The following is a 25,660-nucleotide window of genomic DNA, read 5'->3' as shown; positions in this document are numbered from 1 at the left end:
ACTGTAATTGTACCCAGAATGGTTATCTCACTCTTGGAGAGCACTCTCTGGTTTGTTTTTGGCCCTGCAAACACTGTGATCTTTAAAAACACATAATCTAGCTGGGTGTGGTAGTGCACGCCTGTGATCTCAGATGCAGGAGGATCACAACTTTGAGACCAGCCTCAGCAATTTAGCAAGTCCCTAAGCAAATTAGTGAGATCATGTTTCAAATTTAAAAAAAGGGTTGGGGATGTGACACTGTGGTTAAGTGCCTCTGGGTTCGGTCCCCAGCAGAATCATCATCATCATCATCATTGAATAATCTGATTTTACTCCTTTATCAAACCTTTTAGTGGTTTCTTATTCATCCTTATTTTTTAAATTTTTTTATTAGCTACACATGACATTACAATGATCTTGGCAATTCATACATTTGAATCAATTGGGGTATAATTTCTCATTTTTCTGATTGTACATATTGCAGAATCACACTGGTCATAGAGTCACCTATATACATACAGCAATCATAATGTCTGTTCTATCATCCTTATTTTTAAAATTATTATTATTTTGTGGTGCTGGGGATCAAATCCACGGCCTTGCAGATGCTAGACAAATATTCTACCACTGAGCTACACCTGCAGCCCTCCATCAAGGTTTAAAGAACAAAATCTTCCTGGCTAAGATTGGTCCCAGTACTCCTCCCCAGCACTCTTCTGTCCCTCCCCATGTACCACTGAGTTTTTAGTTTCCCCCAAAGGCCAGTCCTTCTGGCCACATGGGCTTTGTAGCATGTTGTCCCCCCACCTGGGACAATGTCCCCTATAGTCTGCCTTGTTAACTCCTGCTTGCCCTTCAGCAATCTTACCCAACCAAGTCAAATTCCCTAATGACTCTCTCAGAGCACACGAATCCCTTCTTTGTAGCATTTATCATAGGTGTATTTGTGTATTTTTTTTTTAAAAACACCTGCTTCTTTTGCTTGACTATAAGCTGCACAAGGGCAAATTCCTAGAACATATGACTCAATAAATCCTGGTTGAAAGAAAGAATTATATTAAACATGTGAAGGGCTAACATGATTCTGTGCACTTAAGAGAACTAGGATTAATAAAGTTATAGAAGATAATGATAACATTTTAGTGAGCACATACTATATACCATGTATAATACTATTACACATATTTTATTTAATACAATGTATGAATTAGTTAAAATTATTAACTTCTGTTAGGCTACGCCAAAGGCAGCATAGCCAGTAAATAGTAAAGTTGGTAGGAAGTGGGCCTGTCTCCTGGTTCTTTCCTCTAGGATGCTGTTTGAGGGGAGGAGTTATGAGATGTTTCATCTCAGGAGCTTTCAAGTACAGGCAGGACAAGCCTGTGCTTGACAGGGCTATGAAATTGTGATCTTTGCACAATTTTAGCTCCTAAATTCCCTTCTTAGGCCTAGCTGGATTATCAAGTTGATTTTCTTCCTCAAGTCCAATTCTAGAAACTCAGGATGAGTTTAGTTCCTGCCATCAGACAGCTTTCCCATATCCATTAGGACAGTGCTCTCCCAAAGAACTGTCAGGATAGAAATGGTCTATCCCTATGGTCCAATGGGCTGCTACCAGCCTCCTGCGGCTGTTGAGTACTTAAAACAGGATTAGTGTAACTGAGAGACTGGCTTTAAATTTTTATTTTAGTTAATTTAAATGTAAATGGCCACAGGTGGCTTGTGGCTACAATACTTGACAACACAGCCTTAGAGTGTAGGGAACTGTGACATGATCTGTCCAGTTCCCTCCTGCCTGCTCCCTCTAAAATGAAGCATATGGCTTCTCTTGGTGTTACACAGATGCCATTGAACAGAGTATGCTGATTTTTATTTGCTTTTCTCTCCCTGGTGATTGGTGTAGATAAGTTCAAGGCCAGTGTGCATACAGGGACCTCCTCTCTAAGGGCTGCCCTGTATTCTACATTGTTGCAATGACCCACATTTTATGTAACCAATCCACAAGGATGGTCATTTGGGCTGTTTGCACTGTTCTCTTAATACACAAAAAACACCTTAGTAAACGTATTTGCATGCTTATCTCAGTACCATGTGGGGGAATTTCCATATGACACATTCCCAAAGGTGGAGTTTCCAGGTCAAAAGATAGTCACATTAAAACTGTTGGTAGAGGGCCTGGGGTTGTGGCTTGTGGTAGAGCACTTGCCTCACATGCATGAACCCCTGGGTTTGATCCTCATCACCACATATAAATAAACAAGGAAAAGAAAGGTATTGTGTCCATCTACAACTGAAAAAAAAATTAAAAAAAAACAAACTGTTGGTAGAGGGCTGGGGTTGTGGCTCAGCGGTAGAGAGCTCGCTTGGCAAGTGTGAGGCCCTGGGTTTGATCTTCAGCACCACATAAAAATAAATACAATAAAGGTATTGTGTCCAACTACAACTAAAAAATAAAATAAAACAAAATTGTTAGTAGAAACAAGGGTTTAACCTTAACCTTGGGAGATATGTTTTAAGACTCCCAGATAGTACCAAACTCTCTCTCTATATATACTTTCTTTCTTCCGATATATACCTAAGTATGATAAAGCTTAATTTATTAATTAGATACAGTAAGAGGTTAACAATAAATAGTAATAAAAAGGAACAATTATAATAATATACTATAATAAAATTTATTTAAAATTTATGAATTGCTTACTTTTGGAATTTTCCATTTAATATTTTCAGACCACATTGGACTGTAAGCACCTGAAACCTAAAAAAAGCAAAACTACAAATGGGGGAGGGAATGAAGCTATAATCTGGAACATCCCCTGTATGTTGAAAACTTGGTCCTGCATGGTGCTATTGGAAGGTTGTGGAAACTTTTAAAGATGTGGGTTCTAATGGGATGTCTTCAGATTATAGGGAGTTTGCCCTTACAGGGGTCAGTGGGATCCCAGCTCTCCTCTTTCACTCCCTAATCATTGGTGAGCAGTTTTGCTCTACTCTGCAATCCTGCCATAATGTACCACCGTGTGCTTAAAGCAATGGGATCAATTGATCGTGAACTGAAACTTCTAAAACCATGAGCCAAAATAAATCTTTTATTTTTATAAATTGATTACTTCAGGCATTTGTTAAAGTAATGGAAATCTGACTAACACAGGGGGACTACTGCATGGACAAACTTTCCTTAAAAAAAAGGTGAGACTAAGCTGTGTGCAGTGAGTGGCACATGCTTATGTTCACAGCTACTAGGCAGGTTGAGGCAGGAGGATGGCAAATTCCAGGCTAGCCTGGGGAACTTAGTGAGACACCGTCTCAAAATAAAAAATAAAAAGGGCTGGGATGTAGCTTAGTGGTAGAATGTCCTGAGTCCAATCTCAGTGTATGGGTGTGTCTCTATCAGCTTTCAAGTGTCTGAGTATGTTCCTAAGCCTGGCCAATATGAAGCCTTGATTTTTTTTTTTTTTTAATTTTTGCTCCTTTAGTTTCTGGTATTTTTGTTACTTTAATTTCCTTTCCCTAATTTCAACTGAAGTGACAATTTTAAAATCTCTTTAAAAGGCATTTGTATTTCTTCTGCTGCTTATCTTTTGCCAATCTTTCTGCTTCTTTTTCTTATTGCTTTGTAAGAGCTTTGTGCAGTTTGTCTATCTTATCAAACAGTTCTCCCCAGACTGTATAATTTGTTTTATAACCTTACTTAGTGTTTGCCATAAAGAAGCACTGTCAGCTTTGTGCTGTTCTTTGAGAAACTTAAAACACTGACTGCTAAAGAAACAGGGAATAACAAAACACATGTGCTACAAAGTGTAACTAAGTCTTACAGCCCTTACCATTTTGGTAAACCGTCCCTGGCAAATGCACTTCAAATCCCAGATTTACTTTCTAGCTGTCTGATTGTAGGCAAATTTCTTAACTTCGCTGGGCTCTGGCCTTCTATTCTGTTAAGTGAGAATAATAGAATTTGCTTTATAGGAATTTTTGGGGAAATAACGTAGTTCTGGTTTAGGCTGAAGGCTTTCCTTTGACTTTCCTGCAGAACTCATAAATCAAATCAGAGAAACAACTGCTTTATTTTACTAATTGTGTTCGAGTTGAGTCGGGTGGCACACGCCTAAAACACCAGCGACTGGAGGGGGGGCGGTTGTTTAGGAAGGAGGATGGCAAATTCCAGGCCAGCTTCAGCAATTTAGCGAGACCCCGTCTCAAAAAATAAAAAGGGCTGGGGATGCAGCTCAGTGGCAAAGCGTCCCTGGTTCAATCCTCAAAACCACAAAACAAAACAAAAACAAAAACAAAAAACACCAAACAAACACCCCCCCCCCAAAAAAAAAACAAAAAACAAAAAACAAAAAACAAAAAACTGGTGTGATGGCGCACTCTTGCAATCACATCTACTTGGGAAGCTGGAAGCAGAAGGACCACAAGTTCAAGACCTGCTTCGACAATTCAGAGAAACCCTCTCAACAAAACAAACCCCCACCCCCGCCCCGCACAAAACAAAACAGGGTTGAGGGGGCGGCTGAATATAAAACCCAGCTATATATATATAGCTGAATATATAACACTCCTGAGTTCAATCACCAGTACAGGGAAAACAAAAACAAAACAAAAACCATGTATCAATCCCTAACTACACAGGGATTGGTAGCGCGGCGGAGGCAGAAATGTAGATTTATTGAGTACTTACTTGCCAAGTAAGGCGCATTAGATCGTTAACTGGTGACAATGCTCTACATGTGCAGTAACCAATTTTATGGTATAACTAAGCTCAAGGAGCCCAGCTATTGCAGTCCAAGCAACGGGGTCATTTCAGCGCGCCTCCCACAGGAAGCCCTCAGGCTACTTTTACCCTCAGGTCCTCCTGCTCCGGCCGGTTAGACCAGCCGTTAGCAGCCTGGGTCGAGAATGCCGCGGAACGAAGTACCCAGGCTTCTGGTGTTCCTGGTTCTGTCAATTAAAAGACAGCCACTCTCCTCCCCGTCTTCCCGCGGTGCCTTTCGGAAGTTGTAGTCAGACACTCCTCAAACTTGCTCCAGCACGGGCAAGGATAGGACTCTAATTCCCAGAATGCCTCGCGGCGGGCAAGTGCAGCCCCTATTCTCATCCTTTCCACTCTTCCATTCCATTCCTTCCCTCCTCTTGCTTCTCTTATGAGTATTTCACACTGGGCTCCTGTCTGAAGTTTTTCGCTCGCGCATCTTTTTCTCGCTTTTTTCACCATCCTTTCCTCTTTCTCTGGAAGCTAATGAGAGACACTGGCTCTGATTAAGCAACTGTTCAAGACCCGGGGTGCGCGAGGGGGATCGACATAGTGGTGAAGGGGCCCAAGAGGGCCAGGGTTATGAAGACAGTTGAGTGAGAGGCGAGAAGTTAGGAGATTGGACGGTGTGGTTCCCAGTGAGAGGGTGAAGTAGACTTTGGGGAGGGAGGGAGATAGAGGTGGGTTTAGATTTGGGAAGCATGGAGGGAAGAGGCAGTTTATTGCCATTTGGGGAGGGTTGACAGAGTTGGGGCTTGTCGAGTGATCTGGCTAGGAGGAGAAGAAGAGAAGCGGGGATAGTACTGGGTGTACACAAATCTCTTTGTCTCTGCTTAGCAAAGATGAGACAAGTCATTGGAATACCAAATGATTTTTCAAGTACTCGGCAATTTTGAGAGAAGGACAACTGAGGGAAGACTGGAGTTTAGGGCAGAACTGGGATAAGGAAGCAGGAAAGGCAGGGAGGTTGGAGGTTGGTGAAGTTTGATAGAAATAAGAGATAAGTGATGTGGGAGAGGAAACCTCAGAAAAGATGGGGTTATGGGCTGATGGATCTGGAAACAGAAAGATAAGGGGTGACACTGGCATGGATCATGTTGGATGTGTGTCTAACATTTGCATCCCTCAGGTGATGGAGAGCACCCCTGCAAGGGGTGGACTGAATCGAGTACACCTACAATGCAGAAATCTACAGGAATTCTTAGGGGGCTTGAGCCCTGGGGTATTGGACCGATTGTATGGGCATCCTGCCACGTGTCTGGCTGTCTTTAGGTGAGGAGACTTCTTTGTGTCAGGAATCATGGTGGGGAAATGTAATAGGGCTTTCAGACTGGAATAATTATCATGGGTAGAAGCTTAGTGGCCTAGTGATGGTAGAGGGGTATTGGAGATTACTCCCAAATGTGGAAGGCCAAAACAGATGGAGCTTGTGTGGGCAACAGGACTGGTAAAGATATGGGGATGAGATGAGATGTTTGAGAGGTAGTTGAAAGCAGAGATTCAGTAATGGGACAGCTTCTGATACTAATGTTTGACTTCTACCCTCTACAGGGAGCTCCCATCTTTAGCTAAAAACTGGGTGATGCGGATGCTCTTTCTGGAGCAGCCTTTGCCACAAGCTGCTGTAGCCCTATGGGTGAAGAAGGAATTCAGCAAGTGAGTCTCTACTGCATTCTCAGCCAAACGCAAATTTCTCAACCTCTAGATTTCCCAAACTCCTGTTCTTTGGAACACTTTCAAGAAGTTTTATATATAGACATATATATACACACATATACATATATATGTGTATGTGCACATACATACACATATGCACATAAACACACATATGCATATATATATTTTTTGGGCATTGGGGATTGAACCCAGGGCCTTGAGATGCACACTAAGCATGTGCTCTGCCACTGAGCTACACCCCGAATCCCTCCAGGAAATATTAATTTATTAATGGGTGTATTGCAAAACTTGTCATTAAATAAACTTTGGAAACTGTGCTATATTTTCCTTCTTGGAGAATTGGGATGTCAATAATGAGACTCTTGTGGATTGCTAGGCATTTCAGTGAAGACATTTATCTTAAGAAGGCACAATTTGGGCTGGGGTTGTGGCTCGGTGGTAAGAGTGCTTGCCTAGCATGCATGAGGTACTGGATTCGATTCTCAGCACCCGTACAAATAAATAAAATAAAGGTCCCTCAACAACTAAAAATATATGTATTAAAAAAAAAGAAGGCACAATTTGACTATGTAGAACTGTTTCAAGGATCACCAGTTCAGAAAAGGCAGAAATGGAGGCCTTTATGGCTCTCTTTTTGCTCTTCAGACACCCTACTCACCTCTCTACTTCTGTTCCAGGGCTCAGGAAGAAAGTACAGGGCTGCTGAGTGGCCTCCGCATCTGGCACACCCAGCTGCTCCCTGGTGGTCTTCAGGGCTTTATTCTCAACCCCATCTTTCGCCAGAATCTCCGCATTGCCCTTCTGGGTGGGTATGTTACTTCCGTCTCTTCCTAAACTAGGCCAGGGAACTGCTAATTACATGCTGGAGGAGAACTTCTGAGGAACTGCCTCAGAACCTTAGGGTCCTGGAACCTTTGGGAGCTCATTCAGGAATAAGTTGGACCAGATATGGCTGTAGGATGTAGGATGTAGGATGTATTAAAGGTGTGAAAGGTTGAAGGGCAGCAGGAAAGAGATAGGCCTCCTTATTCTTGGCATATCCTGGCCATAGGGGGAAGGCCTGGTCTGATGACACAAGTCAACTGGGACCGGACAAGCATGCCCGGGATGTTCCCTCACTTGACAAGTACGCTGAGGAGCGATGGGAGGTGAGGACATGGGCATCTAAATGTATTTCTACTGTGCTTCTACTTCCTGTGGTTTGTGGATACTTTGGTCTCTCTGTTGTCTTCCATTTCTAGGTGGTCTTACACTTCATGGTGGGCTCTCCCAGTGCAGCTGTCAGCCAGGATTTGGCTCAGCTCCTCAGCCAGGCTGGGCTCATGAAGAGGTGAGGAAGCCTGAGGGAGCTGTTGTGCCATCTCCTTGGGGCCCTGATAAAATAAGTGTCCAGGGTGAGTCAGGATTGGAGGGAGTTGATTGAATATCCAGAGATACCTAGAAGAAGCATAGGAGGACACATGGAAGGTTGAGGTTGTGGCTTAGCAGTAGAGCGCTTGCCTAGCACGTCCAAGGCCTTGGGTTCGATCCTCAGCACCACATAAAAATAAATAAATAAAATAAAGATATTGATATTGTGTCCAACCAAAAAGTAAATATTTAAAAAAAAGAGGACATGTGGAGATGGTAGTCTTTCTATGCATATCTTTGTCATTGTCCCTCTCTGTGTCTAGTACTGAACCTGGAGAGCCGCCCTGCATTACCTCTGCTGGCTTCCAATTCCTCTTGCTGGACACACCTGCCCAACTCTGGTACTTTATGTTGCAGTATCTGCAGACAGCCCAGGTGAGGAGGCCAGGGCTCCTTGCCAGTATGCTTTGATCTTCTTACATCCCACTGAGAGATAACCACCCATAGACTGTTCTCTATTCTTTCTTCCCTGTCTTTCTCCTTCATTTTCCCCCTCCCATTTCTCATTTGTTTCTGTCCCTTTCTTCCCAGAGCCGGGGTATGGACCTAGTGGAGATTCTCTCCTTCCTCTTTCAGCTCAGCTTCTCTACTCTGGGCAAGGTAAGTAAAGGGCTAGAGGACAAGGAGATAGGAAGGGGAAGTCAGGTTGGGGCAGTAGAGTGAGAGAATAAGAAGGAACACAGGACGACCAGAGAAGGGGGAGGAGGGAATGAGTCTATGGCACTGAGGGAGGGAGGAAGAGATGTGTTTTGAAAAGGTGTTACCTTTTCCCCAGGATTACTCTGTGGAGGGTATGAGTGATTCTCTGTTGAATTTCCTGCAACATCTGCGAGAGTTTGGACTTGTTTTCCAGAGGAAGGTATGAACATCCAGTTACATGGCTTCTAGGGAAGTTGGGTCTTGGCACCAGCAGGAAACAGTTGCCAGGACTGAGTACTTGGGTCACTTGGGGAGGAAGTTGAAGGTTGAGGCTCTGTGCACTGGGAGGGATCTGATGTCCCAAGCAGGAAGATGTAGGGCAACTGACAGGTGACCTTTGTCTTTCCCTTTGTCCTTCCCAGAGGAAATCTCGACGTTACTATCCCACACGGCTGGCCATCAATCTCTCATCAGGTGTCTCTGGGGCTGGGGGCACTGTTCATCAGCCAGGCTTCATTGTTGTGGAAACCAACTACCGACTATATGCCTACACGGGTGAGACTGGACAGAGGGAGAGCAGATTAAGGGTGGGGTGGGAGGGGAAGGAAATGGGAGGGGATGCAGTTTATGTTTACATTTACTGGTGGTTTACAGAGCTTTCTGATATTTCTCCTCATGTTTGAGGGAAGGGCTCAAGGGAGTCCGAATATGAGGGTAGCTTCCTTATCTTCTCTTCCTATCCCTGGGTCAGAGTCGGAGCTGCAGATTGCCCTCATTGCCCTCTTCTCTGAGATGCTCTATCGCTTCCCCAACATGGTTGTGGCACAGGTGACCCGGGAGAGTGTGCAGCAGGCCATTGCCAGTGGCATCACAGCCCAGCAGGTATCCCCACTTGGGGGAAACAGAGGTGTGAAGATGGGCTGTGTGTGGGCCTTGGGATATAGAGTGGCCCATCATGGAAGGCTAGCCTCAAGTCTGTCACAGTTGTGGTGATGAGTTGTCTGTATTTGAGCACAAGGAATGTAAGGAGAAATCAAGGCCTTAGTTGTGGGAATAGGGAGACCCTTGAGGGAGAAATACATGGAGGGAGAAGGTATAGCTCTGGATTTGTGCTTCAGCACCATTATTTCTAACTGTGTAAACTGATCATAGTTGCCTTACCTTTGAGTCTAAGTCTCCTCAGATGGTAGTGATATTTCTCAGCTCACAGGGTTATTGGGAGGATTCAGTGGAAGACTAGAGGTAAAGCTTTTAACTTGGAGTCTGTTGAGCAGTAAGTGCTCAAAATATAGTAGCTACTGCTATTTTAAAGAAAGAACAAATAAGACTATGGAAAGAGCAAATGTGCCAGAGAAGGAATAGCAGACATGACCAGTGGGAGCAGCAATTTGGGATAACAGCTGAACAGGAATGGGTTGAGTAGAGTTAAGTAGAGTTAAGAGTGTTCGGAGACAGGTGAGAGCTCTGATGACTTTTCTGCCCTCTCGCTTGAACTCTCATCTCATTTTTGTCTGTTTTCCTAGATAATCCATTTCCTAAGGACAAGGGCTCACCCAGTGATGCTCAAACAGGTATGGACAAGTACCAATAAGCCAGGGGGCTGGCACCTGGCAGATGATGGAAAAGAAAAAGGGTCCAAATCTTGGGGATGATTAGAGGGGCTGGGGTTGTTTGGGGCAGTATTTTTTAAATCCCTACAGCCTACTCTTTGCTCCTGCAGACCCCTGTGTTGCCCCCTACCATCACTGACCAGATTCGTCTGTGGGAGCTAGAAAGGGACAGACTACGGTTCACTGAGGGTGAGTGGCTTCTTGAGTTTAAGTCATTGGCCAAAGGAATGGCAGTCTTGATGAGCAGAGGAGTTTTTGTGCATTTCATTTTTTGTGCACTGCACAGAAAGGGAGAGAAAATCTGGCAAGACACTTTTTTGGGGGATGGAGTGTGGCAGAGGTGAATTAGTAGCAATAAAAAAAATTGACCCAGGGGCTGGGGTTGTGGCTCAGTGGTAGAGCATTTGCCTGGCATGTGCAAGGCCCTGGGTTCGATTCACAGCACCTCATATAAATAAATAAAATAAAGGTATTGTGTCCATCTACAATTAAAAAATAAATATTTTTTAAAAAAAATTGATCCAAATCAGTGCAGTGTGGATTAGACTGAGAAAGTGGGAGGCTTAATTCAGTCATTTTCCTGGGTTTCATGGACCTTCACGGGTTTTCTTATTGTTTTATATTGACTTTCTGACTTTCTGAATGTGGCTGGAGAATACTAGTGTTAAGGCCCTGGGCAGACAAGGATAGACAATTGTTTTTAAAAATCGCTGTGGGGCAAGCACAGAGGTTGCCTTAAGACTCCTGGGACTAAATAAAGGGTCTCCAGCCTCATTCTCTTCCCCTCTTTCCCTCCTGTCCTGCGACCCCAGGTGTCCTGTATAACCAGTTCCTGTCGCAAGTGGACTTTGAGCTGCTGCTGGCACACGCACGGGAGCTGGGAGTGCTCGTGTTCGAGAACTCGGCTAAACGACTCATGGTGGTGACCCCCGCCGGGCACAGTGACGTGAAGCGCTTCTGGAAGCGGCAGAAGCACAGCTCCTGAAAGAGCTTAATCCACCACGGACCTGGGCGGGCGCGGGACCGGGCTGGGCGGGCAAGACGGCCGTGTGACGGAGGGCGCGGCCTCACAACTCAGGTGTTTTTTTATTTACACGCCAGGGCTTATCTTGTTTAATAAAATTGTGTAAATGAGCTCTGCGGCTGGCTCGCGTCGCTTCCTCGCGGGCTTCCCCTGCCGCACAGTACCGGTTCCTTGGCTCCGGCTGCCATAAGCCTTGCAGGTGGCGGGAGGACAGCTTCCGCGCATGCGCCTCGCGGAGCCCCGCCTCCTAGTGCGCGGGGCTTGCCGGCCACGTTCCGGGGTCCGTACGCCGGCGCCTGCCACCGCGGGGTGCCCTGGGATAGCGGTGGGGTCGCGGGGGTGAGCGTGCAATGGGGTGTCTCCCAGGAGGTGGGAGGGGCAGCGGGGTCTGGCGCACAATGTGGGCCTAGCGGAAGGACTGGTCCGCGGGGGCTGGGGATCTATGGGTGGCGCCAAGGCAGGCGGTGAGCCTAGTGTCTGTGGCAGGGCTTCTTACCCGCTCCTAGGCGCGCGGATGCTCATCACCTCTCAAACTATTGAAACCTCTCTGTTCCTTGTGTCAGCGGTCAGCGTCGTGTCGCAGATGCATAGGTCGAGGGGCAGAGACTCTCCGACCCTGCTCCAGAAGCGCCCTAGTCTCCATGACTGCAGGGTCCGGTATCTTTCGATACAATGATACAACGTACTCAGGCACTTCAGGAGCAGGCATTTAAGGAGGCAGAGTTGTGTGGAAGGAGAGAGAATGAGAGAGCACTGCTAGGAGGAGGCAGGAAATAAGGGAATGACTGGTGGGTGTGACTCTATAGCATCCCCGAGTCCTTATGTGCTCTCTGTCTATCCAAAACAGATCTTGACCTCTTCCCAAACACTCCTCATGCCTCATTTGCCTCTGACCTCTTTTCGACCACCACTATGGGGCCTGAGGCCCTCATGGGGCCTCCCTAGGCCCCATTCCCTTTCTACACAGTCAGAGCCCTATGGATCTTCCCTTTCCCGGAGGAACCGTGAAGCCAAACAGAAGCGTCTGCGGGAGAAGCAGGCGGCCCTGGAGGCTGGACTTGCAGGGAAGAGCAAGGTTAGAAGTCGGTCTGTCCTTGGGTTTGAAACTTGGAAGGGGGCTGGAGGAGACGACTGGGATCCAGATGGCTGAGGTATACTGGGAATTACAAACTCTTTTTCTGTTCCATCCCACCAGTCATCTGCAGAATCCACTAAAGCCTGGAGTCCTAAAGAGATACTATTGTATGAAATCCCTACAAAACCTGGTGAAAAGAAAGGTAACCAGGGAATCTGAAGGCCATCTCTCATATTTTTGTTGCCCATTTGGTCTGCTGAAATGCAACCTGGAAGAAAGTTCAATAGTTAGTGGACTCTCTTTTGCCCTTCTGCTTCCACAGATGTTTCTGGACCTCTGCCTCCTGCTTACAGCCCCCGATATGTTGAGGCTGCCTGGTACCCGTGGTGGGTGCGAGAGGGCTTCTTCAAACCAGAATACCAGGTTAGTGTCCTGAACAGAGGATTACTAAATGGTTCCAAGGACAGAGTGGCCTTTGAGGTTGGGCACAATAGCCTCTGAATTGAGCTCATATTTCATAGCTTTCTTTTTTTGGCCTCACATTTTCTTGTTATTTCCTAGAAGTTCTTTCTGCATTGGAGGCACCAGAGGGTGCTATTGCCCCAGGTAATATCCAGTCCTCTCCTTTGACTTTCTTCTAGGCACAACTGCCCCAGACTACAGGGGAGACCTTTTCCATGTGTATCCCACCTCCCAATGTCACTGGTTCCCTGCACATCGGCCATGCACTCACAGTGGCCATACAGGATGCCCTCGTGCGCTGGTGAGGGGAATGGGGACTGCAGTTCTTGGAGGGGAAATAAAAAGTGCAGGAATGAATGAAAATAACCATGTGAACTCAGGGTCTCAAGTGAGGGTATTTCTGTTTCAGGCACCGGATGCGGGGAGATCAAGTGCTGTGGGTTCCTGGCTCAGATCATGCAGGAATTGCTACACAAGTAGGTCTTTTTGTCATTTTCCTTTTCTCAGGCAAAAGTGGTATCTTCTCCAAAAACAACTTGATTTGTTATGCATTTGCCTTACACCTGCTGCAGGCTGTGGTGGAGAAACAACTGTGGAAGGAGCAGGGAGTGAGGAAACACGAGCTGAGCCGAGAAGACTTCCTTAGGGTGGTGTGGCAATGGAAGGAGGCGTGAGTGTGATGATCTGGGTTGCAGGGGCCACCCAGTGTTGGCAGGTTGAGCTCTGGTTTTCCACTACTGTCTCTCCTAACTTGTAGACCTCAGTTCATCTCAACACAGTTCTCACTTTTCAGAGATGGGAACTCTGAAACCCCTTAGTATTGGGTGAAGTCTCTTAGCTTTGTATGTGTATATGTATGTATTTTATATACATCAGAATGTATATGTTTGAGCTGAGCATGCCTGTAATCCCAGTGACTCAGGAGGCTGAGGCAGGAGTATTGCAAGTTTAAGGCCAGCTGTAGCAATTTAGCAGCCCTTTAGCAACTTAGTGAGACCCATTCTCATAAGAAGGGCAGGGGATGTGATTCAGTGATAAAGTGTCCCTGGATTCAATCCCCAGTATCAAAAAGAAAAAAAAAAGATGTGTTTGTATGTATATTTGTTTAGATGTTTGTGTATGTGTGTGTGTATATATATATAATCTGTCTTCTTATCTCACTTTCTCACTTTCTCTTGCTTAGATTTCATCACCTCTCCTACTTGCCCATTCCCAACTTCCAGACCCTTAAAATTTTTCTCATTCTTCTAGGTCTTTTAGCACTTGCTGTTTTCTCTGTGCAGCTTTCTTGGATTTTCCACAGATTGGCTTCCCCTCCTCTGTTATGCTTCTTTTAATGTCCTAGAAAGCCCTCCACTTGGTTTGTGGGTCTGTTTCCATCAGCTTCTAGAGGCCAGATGATTTGTGTTATACGCACTTTTGTTTTCCTCCAATACTTGGTGTTGGTGGAGGCAGCACTGGGCCTGGTACCTAGAAGGTGCTTGGGATATGTCTGCTGACAGGTATTTCTCTGGGTGCAGGAAAGGAGGAGAGATTTATGAGCAGCTGCGTGCTCTGGGTGCCTCCCTGGATTGGGATCGAGAGTGTTTTACCATGGATGCTGTGAGTGTCCTACACTGGGGTCTCTGTGGATGTGGGAAGGGGCTTATTGAGTATATTGGGAAAGGGAAGTAGAAGTGACCAGGTCCCTGAAGGGAGACATTCTGAGAAGGGGCTGCTAGATGTGGACACTCAGGTCATTCTAGGGCTCCTCAGTGGCTGTGACCGAAGCTTTTGTGCGACTCTACAATGCAGGATTGTTGTACCGGAACCGTCAGCTTGTCAACTGGTCGTGTGCTTTAAGATCAGCTATCTCGGATATTGAGGTGAGGCAGAAGAAGAGAAGCAGGTTTGTGAGAGCTCCGAGGCAGGGTAGGCAAGTAGTTAAGAGCTCAGACTCTGGAGCCAGACTGCTTGGATTCAAATCTGCCACAACCAGCTATGTGACTTTTGGCATGCTATTTAGCCTCTTTCAGTCTCTACTTCCTTAACCTATAAATCAGAGAGATGGAATGCCTGCCTTGTGGGACTGTTGTAAAGTTTAGATAAGAATTTGTGCTTAGGTGCTCAGTGAATATTTACTCTAACAAAATTACCCTGGGTGAGGGTAAAGGGAGGTGGCTCTTCTGAATGGGATTTAGATGGATTATAGGGAGGTTGGGGCATAAATATCAATGGGGAGAGGAATTCTAGGTGTGAGCTTTACAGAGAGGCTGCCTTGACCTCTCTAGGTGGAGAGTCGGTCCCTCCCAGGCCGCACGGAGCTCCGACTGCCCGGCTGCCCCACTCTTGTGTCTTTTGGTCTCCTTGTTTTTGTCGCCTTCCCTGTGGATGGAGAGGCTGGTAAGTGTGCTCCTCTGAAGGATTGCCCACTTTCCTGTTTCCTCCAGCCCCCCTTGGGCTGTGTGGTGCCCTAGGAGAGTTTGCACCATTGTGGACACTTACCTAGGTACTATGGGGATTAAGAAAAGCATATATGGGGGTTGGAGGTATAACTCAGTGGTAGAGCAGTTGCCTAGCACATTTGAGGTACTGGGTTATATCAGCACTGCATCAAAATAAATAAATAAAATAAAGATATTGTGTTCTTCAACTAAAAAAAAAGCATAAAAAAAAAAAGAGGGCTGGAGCTGTAGTTCAGTGACAGAGTACTTGCCTAGCATGTATGTGTAAGACACTGGGTTCAATCCTTAGCACCACATAAAAATGAAATAAAACAAAGGCACGCTGTTCATCTAAAACTACAAAAAAAAAAATTAAAGGAAAAGAAAAGCATATTTGGCCTTGCCTTTTGGGAACTTAGTGTAATTTTGCAGGAGTCTGCTACTCAGGAAAGAGACAAAGAATCAGTTGTAGTTCAGAAAAGGGGGAGAGAGATGAGCAGAATAATCTGAGGAAGTGTTTTGCAGGGGGTCTGGCCCTAGCCATGGAGAAGGCACAGCATTTACAGTTAGGATCTGAGACACCCTTAGGTCCTCTGGGCGCCCAGCAGGATTCTGATTGCTTTTATTAATGCTATCCCCACTTCTCCTGTCTAGTTATTGAGGATTCCTTTGTACCAGTACCGCTCAGGCCTCTGGTCATGTGCTTACAGGAAACCTGGGCTCGTGTAGACATGCCTTCTAATTCTCTGTTATTTCGAAGGGCCTGTTGACCTTGTCTGCTTCCTTCCCTTGCCAATTCCAGTTCTCCTAGCTTTAATTGTGTTGGGAGTGAAGGGTGAGGGTAATGACCAACTGTAAGTGCTTGAATGTTTTTGTCTTCAGATGCAGAGGTCATAGTAGGAACCACGAGGCCAGAGACATTGCCTGGAGATGTGGCTGTGGCCATTCACCCTGAGGACTCCAGATACACAGTAATTAATACAAAATGTGCTGCCTGCACAATAGCCCTCCTGCCCCCATGGTTAACCCTCCTTTCTCTGAAGATGCTGGCTTCTACTCTCCTCTTCCTACTTCTGTTTGTAAGACTTTTTCTTTTAACCCAGCTTGGCAGTGGCTGTGACCCTGTTCCCTTCTCATGTTGTGCTTTTTCTCAGCTCTTAGTGTTGAATATAGTGGCCCATCGACCAAATCTAGCTACAGCCTATTTTTGCCTGGGGATTGAACCCAGGGGCATTTCACCATTGAGCTACAACCCCCAGTTCTTTTTATTTTTTATTTTGAGACAGGGTCTCACTAAGTTGGTAATGGTCTCATTAAATTGTCAAGGTAGGCCTTGAACTTGTGATCTCCCTGTCTTGGCCTCCCAGGTCATTACTGTGCCCAGCTTGCTGCCTATTTTTGTATGAACAACATTGATTTGTTTATGTATTATCTATGGCTTCTGTTGTATTTAATTTTATTTAATTGTGTTTAGTTTCATTTAATTTTGCCACACTGACAGTGGCAGCATGGAGTAATTTTTCAGACTAATTTTTTTCTCCCCTTTTTCTAAATTTTTTAACTGATGCTCAGAGACTAAATTTTCCTCTTGGCTCCAAAGCCTAAACTATTTACTGTTTGGTTCCTGAAAGAAAAGTTGGCTGACCTTGCTCTAGTTCTTTACCTTCTGGTTTCCATCCTCTTGTTCCCAAGTTTCTCATGCCCAGACCTGTCCTTCCGTAACATGTGCCGATCCCTGTTCCTGATTGCCTATCTTTATCCCTTCCCTTCAGCATCTACATGGACGACAGCTTCGCCATCCCTTGACAGGACATCTTCTTCCCCTCATCACAGACACTGCTGTTCAGCCACATATGGGCACAGGTGAGCAGAGGCCAGGGGTTGGGAGGGAGGTGCCCTGGGTGAGAGGGGAGTGAACTAGGAGAAGGAAGAAAGTAGAGGAGTGAAATCTGAATGGGTAGAGGGGAAGGAACAGGAGGTAGACAGAAGATGGGAGGCATGGGGAGGTGTGGGTGATGATGCATCTGGAAAACCAAAGGCCAAGGTCAGGATCAGTGCTCACTGCAGTTGTGCTCCCCCAGGGGCAGTGAAGGTGACTCCTGCTCATAGTCCTTCTGATGCTGAGATGGGGGCCCGACATGGCTTGAGTCCCCTGAGTGTCATTGCAGAGGATGGGACCATGACTTCTCTCTGTGGGGACTGGCTGCAGGTGGGACCAATCTTGGTGTTAATCCATCCTCTGGGGGCACTCTCTGCCCTGCCTTCCTTTCCCATTTTCTTGTTTCTCTAAGGCCTTTAATGTTTGCTGTCTCCATTTTCTCCCCAGGGTCTTCACAGATTTGTGGCCCGGGAAAAGATTATGTCTATGTTGAGGGAGCGGGGCCTGTTCCGGGGTCTCCAGGAACACCCCATGGTGTTGCCAATCTGCAGGTAGTCCTGCTTTAACTCCTTTACTAAGGGCCATGCCCAAAAGGGAGTAGATGAAGATTAAGAGTGTCAACGGGATGGGCCCTGTACCCTTTGTTAGAATACAGGTTCTGAGCTGGATGTGGTGGCACATTCCTATGAACTGAGCTACTCAGGAGGCTGAGGCAGGATGATTGCAAGTTGAAAAGCAGCCTTAGCAACTTAGTAAGACCCTATCTCAAAATCAAAAATAGAAAGGTCTGGGGATGTAGCTCAGTGGTAGAACCTCTCCCCCCCAACCAGTACTGGAGTAAGAAAACAAAAAACAGGTACTCTGTTGGTTTTATTCATCGCTGTATCCTCAGTACTGAGGGCCTGGCATGGAGTAGAGTCCCTGGGAGAAGGTGCAGGGCTTGCAGAATGATGGGATCACTGTTTACCTTTCAGCCGTTCTGGGGACGTGGTAGAATACCTACTGAAGAGCCAGTGGTTTGTCCGCTGCCAGGAAATGGGGGACCGAGCTGCCAAGGTGAGGCTGCAGTATGAGGAACAACTGGCCCTGGGAATGGGGAGCTCTCTGATAATTGGGTTGAAGAAACTAGAGGCCAGAGAACTTCCTGCCCCAAAGATCTATAGCTATGGTAATTGAGGGGAGTGATGTGTGGGACAGAGACAAGATGGCCCATGGAGGGCTGGCTTGTAGTCTCACTCAAGCCCAGAATCTCCTCAGAAAGCTTTTGAGGTCCTTTCTGAGTTTTAAAAACACTTCAGAGGCAACCTGTCTCATCCCAGGAGGTGTGGGCATACAGGAAGGGGAGCATTGGTTAAAGGCCTTTTCCCTTCTAGGCTGTGGAGTCCGGGGTCCTGGAGCTGTTTCCCTCCTTCCACCAGAAGAGCTGGCAGCATTGGTTTGCCCACATTGGGTAAGGGTCAGAGAAGCTCTCGTGAAGATGGAGATCCTCTTCATATGCTGAAACATCACTGATGTCCTCTCTTCTTGGCAGAGACTGGTGTGTTTCCCGGCAGCTGTGGTGGGGTCATCAGATTCCAGCCTACTTGGTCATCGGGGAGCATGTGAAGGTTGGTAGGAGGAAGATGGGTGTGGAGGAAAGAGCCATAGCCAGGAGTCAGAGGACTGCCAGTCCCAGCACCTGCCTCTTGATGTGTTTTATGGTCTTGGTCATGTAGCCTCATGTGGCAAAGGCTCCCTGAACCGGAGTTTCTTCCTCTCACCGCCCAGAGGGGACCAGTCATTCTAAGACACTGGAGAGAACATGAAGACTAAGAGACATTTTATGCCTGTCTATTGTTATTTGTCCTCGCTCTCCCCCACCCCCTAATTTTTCAGGATGACAGGGAGGACTGTTGGGTGGTTGCACGTTCAGAGGCTGAGGCCAGAGAGGCAGCAGCAGAACTGACAGGGAGACCAGGCGCAGAGCTGACCCTGGAGAGGGGTGAGTGCTTGAGCCTGAGGGAAGGGCAGGATGGCTGGGTCTTTCAGCTGGAGAGGTGGGGTTGGGCAAGCTGGAAATGGAGTAACAAGTAAGCCCCTTGGTCTCTGGGGTGTGTTGGCCTGCAAGGGTGGGCATCGGTGGTTTGAGGTGCTAGATGCTGAGGTTCCAATTGTCCCCAAACCCTGTTCTGTTTCCCAGACCCTGATGTCCTGGACACATGGTTCTCTTCAGCTCTTTTCCCCTTTTCTGCCCTGGGCTGGCCCCAAGAGGTGAGGTGGAGATAATGAAGAAGGTGGACAGCTGGGCCCCCACAGAGTTGAGAAGAGTCCAGGCGAAAGCTTGGGCTTCTTATCTATTTATCTCTTCCTCCTAGAACCCAGACCTTGCTCGTTTCTACCCACTGTCGCTTTTGGAAACCGGCAGTGATCTCCTGCTGTTCTGGGTGGGCCGCATGGTCATGCTGGGGACCCAGCTCACTGGGCAGCTCCCCTTCAGCAAGGTAACAGTCTTTTAATGCCCTTCCCTTGTTGTAGATCCCCAGGTTTCCCCAAACCTCTCCTTCCTTCTAGCTCCTGATACATTTTCTGTGTTCCCTTTTTTCTGATCCACTGCCTACCCTAACCATAAAATATAGAGGCCAGAAAGATCTGAGCTCCTCTGCTGACCTCTTCTATCCCCCTAGGTACTTCTTCATTCCATGGTTCGGGACAGGCAGGGCAGGAAAATGAGCAAGTCCTTGGGGAATGTTCTGGACCCACGGGACATCATCAGTGGGGTGGAGCTACAGGTGAGAATGAATGCCCTGGCTTGGGAGTTGGGGGAATGTGAGGAGAGGGACCAGCTGGAAGGGACAAGAGGGGTGAGGGACGGCAGGTGTGAGTCTTAATGGGGGCAGGCTTTTGACCTAGGTCAGTGGCTTCCTCATGCATCCCCAGGTGCTACAGGAGAAGCTGAGAGATGGGAACTTGGATCCTGCAGAGCTGGCCATTGCAGCTGCAGCACAGGTGAGATGCCACGCCTGCCCATCTGAGCCTCTAGTTCAAGGGTTTCCTCTGCAGCCCATACTTCTAGCCCTGTAACATCTGTCACCATCTTTTTCCTCTGCAGAAAAAGGACTTTCCTCATGGGATCCCTGAGTGTGGGACAGATGCCTTGAGATTTGCACTGTGCTCCCATGGAGCCCTGGGTGAGTCTGGGGTGGTGGACTGGGCGTAAGGCAGCCAGATACCTGTGAAGAGAGGCAGGCAGGATCTAGGATTTCCCATGCTGCTGCCCATATAAAAACTCCTTTGTTCTCTTCCCTCCAGGGGGCGACCTGCACCTGTCTGTCTCTGAGGTCCTAAGCTGCCGCCATTTCTGCAACAAGATCTGGAATGCCCTGCGCTTTATCCTCAATGCCCTAGGGGAGAACTTTGTACCTCAGCCTGCAGAGCATGTGAGATATAGGAGTGGTGCATGGAGTGGGGAAGGTCTCATATCCAAAGGCTGAAGGAGCACCTCCAAGGAGAGGAAGTAGGGGAGTGGGAGGTCGATCCATCTGGCTCCTGATCTCCCTCTGCCCACAGATCTCTCCCTCCTCTCCCATGGACACCTGGATGCTCAGCCGCCTGGCCCTTGCTGCCCAGGAGTGTGAGCGGGGTTTCCTCACGAGGGAGCTCTCACTCGTCACTCACACCCTGCATCACTTCTGGCTCCATGACCTCTGTGATGTCTACCTGGTGAGTGGCCAGTTCAAGGCTTAGCCAATGATAGTATTCCAGTGAGTGGCACTCTTGCTAATTTCTGCTGAAATTGGGGCCAGTGGCCAAAAATGAGTTAACAAATTCTTACTGTTTCCTCAGATAGGGGGTTCCTAGTTCCCATCTTCCTTGGAACTGGCCTGTGTAGCACAGCCACTGTCAAGCCAGACACTTGCTGTGGCAAGATAGGAGGAAGGGAGACTTCTAGAAAAAAGTTTCACAAATCAGTGTTGGAAGGCAAGGGGAATTTTTTTCCCCCCCATGATTGCCTTGTTTAGACTATGGGCAGGTTGGGTGCTGTGAGTGGCCTGGGAGGAGAGAGTTGTAGACCAGGGATTCTGCCTCAGTGTCCCACCACAGATTCCTGTCCACACCCAGCATTGCTCCTTCAGTGGGTTAGGCTGGATCTTGAAAATGTTCATTTCTTTTCCCAGGGGATGCTGCTGGCTGTGGACCAAGTAGTAGCTTACTGTTTCTTAACATTATTAAAATAAGATTAAGACTGATGATGTGGCTCATTGTAGAGTGTTTGTCTAGTTTGTACAGGGTTCAGAGCTCAATTCCCAGCACCTCATAAATAAATGAGTAAATAAGAAAAATTTAAAAATACAATGAGGTTGAATAAGCTAAAAACTGATTCTCCCCCTTCCCCAAACTACACATCTCCCAGAAATCTTATTCTTGCCTACTGGTGAGAATTACTGTCCTGGATTTCCCCTCTTCATGTTCCCTAGTATATGTCTAGGGATAGCTAGTGGTCTCAGACATGCTAGGTGCTCCTGCTTGTCCCTCTCTCCAAGGAACTGTTTCTGCTGGCTCCCAGAGCTCCCCACGGGTATGCTAGCAACTGTGGGGGAAGGATGTGTCTGTGGCTTATCCTCTGATCTCTTGACTTCCTCCCTAGGAAGCTGTGAAGCCAGTGCTGTCACACATACCCCGCCCCTCAGAGCCTCCTCAGGTCCTGTTCTCCTGCGCAGATGTTGGTCTCCGCCTCCTTGCCCCACTGATGCCCTTCCTGGCTGAAGAGCTCTGGCAGAGGCTGCCTCCCAGGGTTGGCAGTCCCCCTCCCCCCAGTGTCTCTGTGGCCCCTTACCCCAGTGCCTGCAGTTTGGTGAGTCACAGACATGGTACCTAGGAATGGGACTCCTGATCAAAGTTGGGAGCAGCCTTATAGGGTTCACTGTGGGGTTACTGCTGTGTGGCTTGTTCTTTCTGTGAGTGTTTGGGAGGATGGTTCCTGCCAGATTGCTGGTAAAACTCTAGGGTCTTGAGGAGCAGTGTTAACATAATGGTCAAGAGCAGGACCTTTGGTAGACTAATACTATGTGACTGTGCTTCAGTTTCCCTTATCTTTAAACTGGTGATAGTAATAGTATATGTCTTGGTTGTGATAAAGGTTAGATGAGGTAGTAATAGATTATCAACATAATTTCAGCAGTTTTTTTTTGGGTAATGGGATTGAACTCTGGGGCACTCGACCACTGAGCCACATCCTTAGCCCTGTTTTGTATTTTATTTTGGGACAGGATCTCACTGAGTTGCTTAGCACCTCGCTATTGCTGAGGCTGATTTAAACTTGTGATCCTCCTGCCTCAACTTCCTGAGCCACTGGGATTACAGGCGTGCACAACCATGTTCAGCTATCTCAGTAGCTTTCATAACTTAAGAATGATAAGCACTACAGATTCACCCAAAAATTATTTTAAAGTTTATTTTGGTATTTATTTGGAATTTTGAATAGTGTTTTAAATTTTAATTTAGGTTTGGTTATTGGCTATCTTCAGTCAGAGCAACTAAATAGTCATCAAACCTTAGATGGCTCCTCACTTGCTACCATATTCCTGGAAGTGGAGCATTTTATGTGCTGTTGAGAACAGATCAGTTGCCCTACGGAGATGGGTGGGCATGGATGGGGTGAGGATACAGCCAGGAATGTTGACGCTGAGTCTCCTGGGAGCCCCTTTGCCAATGCTGGTTCCCCCTTGCCAGGAACACTGGCGCCAGCCCGAAATTGAGCGACATTTCTCCAAGGTGCAGGATGCTGTGCAGGTGCTGAGGGCTCTCCGAGCCACCTACCAGCTCACCAAAGCCCGGCCTCGAGGTGAGGTGGCTCCTGAATACCTGGGTGTCTGCAGGAAGAAGGGATTGGTGGGGGAAGAGAACAGCTTGGAGGTCAGACCCCAGGGTCTGGATGTACAGGATGGAAAGTGAGGCAGGAACAGCTGATGTTGGAGCCGTGTCATTCTCTCCTTCTCCAGTGCTGCTGCAGAGCTCGGAGCCAGGGGAGCAGGGTCTCTTCCAGGCCTTCCTGGAGCCCCTGGGCACCCTGGGCCATTGTGGGGCTGTTGGTCTCCTACCACCAGATGCAGCAGCTCCCTCTGGCTGGGCCCAGGCCCCACTCAGTGACACCATCCAGGTCTACATGGAGCTTCAGGTGACCAGAGGGGCCTGGAGCGATTGAGAAGAATGCTGGGTGGAAGGGAACAACTGAGGAAGAGGTGGAGAAGGTGGAAGCCTGGGCAAGCTGCAGATGTCTCAGCCTTTTTTCCCTGTTCTTCCCCAGGGCCTGGTGGACCCCCAGACCCAGTTACCTCTGCTAGCTGCCCGAAGGCACAAGTTGCAAAAGCAGTTTGATGGCCTCATGGCCCGGACCTCATCAGAAGGGGAGGCAGAGACCCAGAGGCAGCGAAGGGTGAGGCTTGGGGTGGCCACCCTCGAAACCTGAGTTCTGAAGGGAGCTTGGGCTGGGAGAATGAACTGTATCCTCACCTTCTCCTCTTACAGCTTTCCTCCCTCCGCCTGGAATTGTCAAAACTGGACCAGGCAGCCTCTCACCTCCAGCAGCTGATGAATGAGTCTCCTAGCCCCAGGAGCTCTGAGCTCTAACTCACCAGCCCTGTCAGTCCTTCTTCCTAGACATGTATCTGGGACAGCAGATCTGTCAGTAGTTAGGGTCTGATGGGAACTCAGACTAGTGGTCCACCTTTCCCATTTTGTAAATGAGGAAGCAGACTGGCCTGGTCACCATGACTGGTATCCTCAAGATGCACGGGTTACCCCCTGAGCCTTACACTTGCTCATGGTTAGCCAGGACATTTGGGAATGAGGAATTCAGATAAACTTTTAAAATCTCAAGAGTCAGATAGCAGTGGCACATACCTGTAATCCCAGTTACTAGGGAGGCTGAGGTAGGAGGATTGCAAGTTCATGGCCAGCCTGGGCATCTTAGTAAGATCCTGTCACAAAATAAAAAATAATAATAATAGGAGCTATAGATGTAGCTCAGTGATGGAGTGCCCCTGGGTTCAGTCCCTAGTACTGAAACAAACAAATAAATAAATAAAATAAAATCCCAAACACATTTGCCTGTGGTCCTTTTTTCCTCTTTCCCTTAATGGTGACTTTCTTGCCTGTCCATTATTCCCTGACAGCCTGGTCTGGAGATGAAGGCTACCTGTTAGTTTGGGTCTTTTGACTGCATGGGAGTATGGGTGCTGGGTGGCACCTATCTTGCTGAGGGAAGCTTTCCAGTGGTGGGGCAAGGCACAGGCTCAATGACCATGGCCCAACCCACTGGCAGTGTCCTGGCTGCTGCAAGAACTTCCTTCAGCCTGCAGGGCTGTAGGGTGCATTGGGAGTTATGTGCCTTCTACCTTTTGTGCAACTGAGACCTGAGCACCACAGTCACAGTGCTCAAACCCTGACTGAGTTATGTGCAGATACACAACTAGCCACCCTACCCACCCCAAACACCCTTGTCTCATATCAGTGGAATTAGAAGTACTAGCCCTTCTGCACCCAAATTGCATTCTATTCAGCAGCTCTAAGTTGCTATTTGTGGCAAGTTGATCATGGGCTGGGTCCTCCATGGTGCTCCAGGTATAATACCATTTAATCCTACCAAGCACTTCATGAAGTGGGCGTTAGCTTCATTCTGGAGATAAAGAAACGTGCTTAGACTGAAAGTAACTTATCCAAGGTATCAATAGGGATTTAAACCAATTTATTTAACCTTATAACTTGCAGGTCCTTTCTGGATGTTGGAACCAAACCTCCTAATGGGGATTTAGATAAGATGGATGTTTCTCTTTCTGGGCATAAGTAGAGAAAAGTTTTGCAATAATGGGAGTCCGTGTCCATTTTAATCCTATTTTCCTACCATTCTGATATGCATTCTAACTGTGTCCAAGATCTGCTCCAGCTCCTACCACCATGTCTGTGTCCCTCCCTGGAGGGAAGAGAGAAAGAAGGGTGAGCAGTCCCCTATTTCTTTTTCCCAGTTTTGACAAGTTTTTCTTGATGCCTACTATGTGCTGGTACCTATCAGAAATAAGTCATGGGTCAATAAGTAAATGATACAGCATTTTTTGAAAGTTATAATGCTAATAGGGGAAGAAAGGGTAGAATAGGGTAAAGGGACTTGAAAGTGTTGTGTAGGAGGCAACCCTGTAATATTAAATAGGGGGAGCAGGGTTGATCTTATGAAAGTGAAGTTTGAGCAAAGACTTGTGGCAGGTGTGGGAATTAGCCAAGTGAATGTCTCAGGTAAAATGTTCTAGATGATGTGAAAAGCCAGAGCTTGTGTGGACATGCCCAGGATGCTCAGAGTAGCAAGGAGGCCAGTGTGTGGGGCACAGCCAGCTCAGGGAGGCTCAGGGAGGTGAAGTCAGCAGCTGAGGGAGGCAGTGAGGAATAGGGAAGGCTCAGGATCTTTCAAGGCTGTAATGTCCAAAATGGTTGACTATTTATTACAATTGAAATGAAATAAAATGAGACATTCAGTTCCTTAGTCACACTAGTCACATTTCAGTTGTTTAATATCCATAGGTGGCCAGTGGCTACTACATGGTCAGCATAGTTATAAAACATTTCCGTCACCACAGAAAGTTCTTTGTAGATGAGTGTGGTGGTGCATGCCTGTAATCCCAGTGGCTCAGGAGGCTGATGCAGGAGGATCACAAGTTCAAAGCCAGCCTCAGCAATCTTGAGACACTAAGCAACTCAAG

At 47.2% G+C, this 25,660-nt stretch overlaps 2 protein-coding genes across 6 annotated transcripts; both read left to right on the top strand.

Moving 5' to 3' along the window:
• The first annotated feature begins 5,085 nt into the window (after window positions 1–5,085).
• Window positions 5,086–11,207, top strand: Gtf2h4 (general transcription factor IIH subunit 4). Of its 2 annotated transcripts, XM_076859011.1 has the most exons (14): window positions 5,086–5,265; window positions 5,865–6,007; window positions 6,287–6,391; window positions 7,090–7,221; window positions 7,464–7,560; window positions 7,654–7,742; window positions 8,086–8,197; window positions 8,354–8,422; window positions 8,598–8,681; window positions 8,884–9,016; window positions 9,213–9,343; window positions 9,985–10,032; window positions 10,182–10,260; window positions 10,884–11,207. In XM_076859011.1, exons 2-14 carry the CDS (start codon window positions 5,868–5,870, stop codon window positions 11,054–11,056), a joined length of 1,392 nt encoding a protein of 463 aa, XP_076715126.1. In that variant the 5' UTR covers window positions 5,086–5,265; window positions 5,865–5,867; the 3' UTR covers window positions 11,057–11,207. The 2 variants fall into 2 exon arrangements, with proteins under 2 accessions (XP_076715126.1, XP_076715127.1); XM_076859012.1 differs by lacking the exons at window positions 5,086–5,265; window positions 5,865–6,007; window positions 7,464–7,560 and having other exon boundaries at window positions 6,291–6,391.
• Window positions 11,208–11,352: 145 nt separating this feature from the next.
• Vars2 (valyl-tRNA synthetase 2, mitochondrial) lies at window positions 11,353–24,011 on the top strand. Of its 4 annotated transcripts, none has more exons than XM_076859008.1 (30): window positions 11,353–11,375; window positions 11,943–12,170; window positions 12,291–12,372; window positions 12,493–12,593; window positions 12,812–12,933; window positions 13,042–13,108; window positions 13,205–13,302; window positions 14,153–14,234; window positions 14,378–14,497; window positions 14,903–15,014; window positions 15,938–16,026; window positions 16,828–16,918; window positions 17,137–17,264; window positions 17,382–17,485; window positions 17,909–17,990; window positions 18,308–18,384; window positions 18,466–18,541; window positions 18,810–18,915; window positions 19,114–19,184; window positions 19,289–19,414; window positions 19,598–19,702; window positions 19,851–19,919; window positions 20,023–20,101; window positions 20,223–20,350; window positions 20,481–20,633; window positions 21,559–21,765; window positions 22,644–22,755; window positions 22,913–23,088; window positions 23,218–23,346; window positions 23,439–24,011. In XM_076859008.1, the coding sequence occupies exons 2-30, from the start codon at window positions 11,970–11,972 to the stop codon at window positions 23,538–23,540; spliced, it is 3,195 nt and encodes a 1,064-aa protein (XP_076715123.1). In that variant the 5' UTR covers window positions 11,353–11,375; window positions 11,943–11,969; the 3' UTR covers window positions 23,541–24,011. The 4 variants fall into 4 exon arrangements, with proteins under 4 accessions (XP_076715123.1, XP_076715122.1, XP_076715124.1 ...); XM_076859007.1 differs by having other exon boundaries at window positions 11,356–11,434; XM_076859009.1 differs by having other exon boundaries at window positions 11,369–11,434; window positions 12,041–12,170.
• The last annotated feature ends 1,649 nt before the right edge of the window (window positions 24,012–25,660 follow it).

Source organism: Callospermophilus lateralis, chromosome 6, assembly GCF_048772815.1.
Source record: "Callospermophilus lateralis isolate mCalLat2 chromosome 6, mCalLat2.hap1, whole genome shotgun sequence".
Taxonomy (NCBI): Eukaryota; Metazoa; Chordata; class Mammalia; order Rodentia; family Sciuridae; genus Callospermophilus; species Callospermophilus lateralis.
This window is presented reverse-complemented; position numbering and strand designations above follow the sequence as displayed.

Excerpts from the sequence above, each read along its gene's own strand:
- Gtf2h4 (XM_076859011.1), top strand. The coding sequence starts at position 5,868 with ATGGAGAGCACCCCTGCAAGGGGTGGACTGAATCGAGTACACCTACAA. Across the intron at positions 7,743-8,085 it reads CAGGCTGGGCTCATGAAGAG|TACTGAACCTGGAGAGCCGC; the intron begins GTGAGGAAGCCT and ends CTCTGTGTCTAG. Across the intron at positions 8,682-8,883 it reads GACTTGTTTTCCAGAGGAAG|AGGAAATCTCGACGTTACTA; the intron begins GTATGAACATCC and ends TGTCCTTCCCAG.
- Vars2 (XM_076859008.1), top strand. The coding sequence starts at position 11,970 with ATGCCTCATTTGCCTCTGACCTCTTTTCGACCACCACTATGGGGCCTG. Across the intron at positions 18,542-18,809 it reads TCATCGGGGAGCATGTGAAG|GATGACAGGGAGGACTGTTG; the intron begins GTTGGTAGGAGG and ends CTAATTTTTCAG. Across the intron at positions 23,347-23,438 it reads AGACCCAGAGGCAGCGAAGG|CTTTCCTCCCTCCGCCTGGA; the intron begins GTGAGGCTTGGG and ends CTCCTCTTACAG.